This window comes from Chaetura pelagica, unplaced genomic scaffold, assembly GCF_000747805.2.
Source record: "Chaetura pelagica isolate M959 unplaced genomic scaffold, ChaPel_1.0 scaffold2579, whole genome shotgun sequence".
Lineage (NCBI taxonomy): Eukaryota > Metazoa > Chordata > Aves > Apodiformes > Apodidae > Chaetura > Chaetura pelagica.
The window spans coordinates 1-871 of record NW_009954467.1 but is presented as its reverse complement, the minus strand read 5'-3'; the positions used below and the strand labels follow the sequence as shown (position 1 = coordinate 871).

General features: G+C 61.8%; 1 protein-coding gene across 1 annotated transcript in view; it reads right to left on the bottom strand.

The window, feature by feature from the left end:
- Positions 1 to 330, bottom strand: part of HNRNPUL1 (heterogeneous nuclear ribonucleoprotein U-like 1) — a gene marked incomplete at both ends in the record, with an annotated part of 12,361 nt that extends 12,031 nt beyond the window's left edge. The window contains 1 exon segment of the mRNA XM_010004515.1: positions 208 to 330. Within this exon segment, the coding sequence (XP_010002817.1) occupies positions 208 to 330 (123 nt within the window).
- Between the last annotated feature and the right edge of the window lie 541 nt (positions 331 to 871).

Below are 871 nucleotides of genomic sequence, written 5' to 3'. Positions count from 1 at the left end.
GGTGCGTTGTACGTGGGGGGAGGGGGAATGTTGTAAGGGGGGGCAGGGGTGCTGTAATTGGGGGGTGGGACAGCGTAAGAGGAAGCGGGGGGATCTTCTGGCTTCGGTTCCTGCAGCTTCATCTCTGTGTGTGGGAGGAAACGGGGAAGGGTGGGAGCCGGGACAGGCACGGTGCTGCCAGCAGCCCCCCTTGGCACCCCCTGGTACCTTGAGGCATGACAGGGTGGTCTTGGTCCAAACTTCTCCTCTCATAGCTGGGCTCGGTGTCCGGCTTGAGGCTGCTGTGCTCGTAGGGTTGGTAGCCCTGGGGCTCACTGGTGTCGTTGCCATCTTCAAAATATGGGAAAAAAGCAGTAAACCAGTCAAATGTTACTGGTTAGTTGGGAGGAGGGAACAGGGGATCTCAGGAGAGGCTCAGCAGCCCTACAGGGATGAGGAACTCAGCACCCTGCTGGGTCCTGACATCTCAAATTGGCCACGGGCACAGTGGTTAGTGAGTCTGTTCCCCAATGGAAGTGCTGGGGACATGGGAGAGCAGCTCCCTGCCAGGATGGGGGGGTCACTGCACCCCCCCGAGCTCCCAGCGCTGCTCTGAGGGTTACAAGCCCTCATCCCTGGGGTCAGTTCCCTGCTGAGCACCCCCAGCTCAGAGGTGGTCCGGAGGCAACTGGGGTCCCTGGAGGGAACCAGAATCTAGAGCCGGGGGGAGCAGACAGAAAAAGGGAGGACCCTGAGAGCCGGGGGCACCGGTCCCCCAATAAAGGGGAAAGCTGAGAGAAGGCAGAGAAGGTGACAGGGACCCCGAGGTGCTGGGGGCAGCGAGGTAGGACCGGACCCCTGAGGGACTGAAGGGACCCGGGGGGGGGGAGGA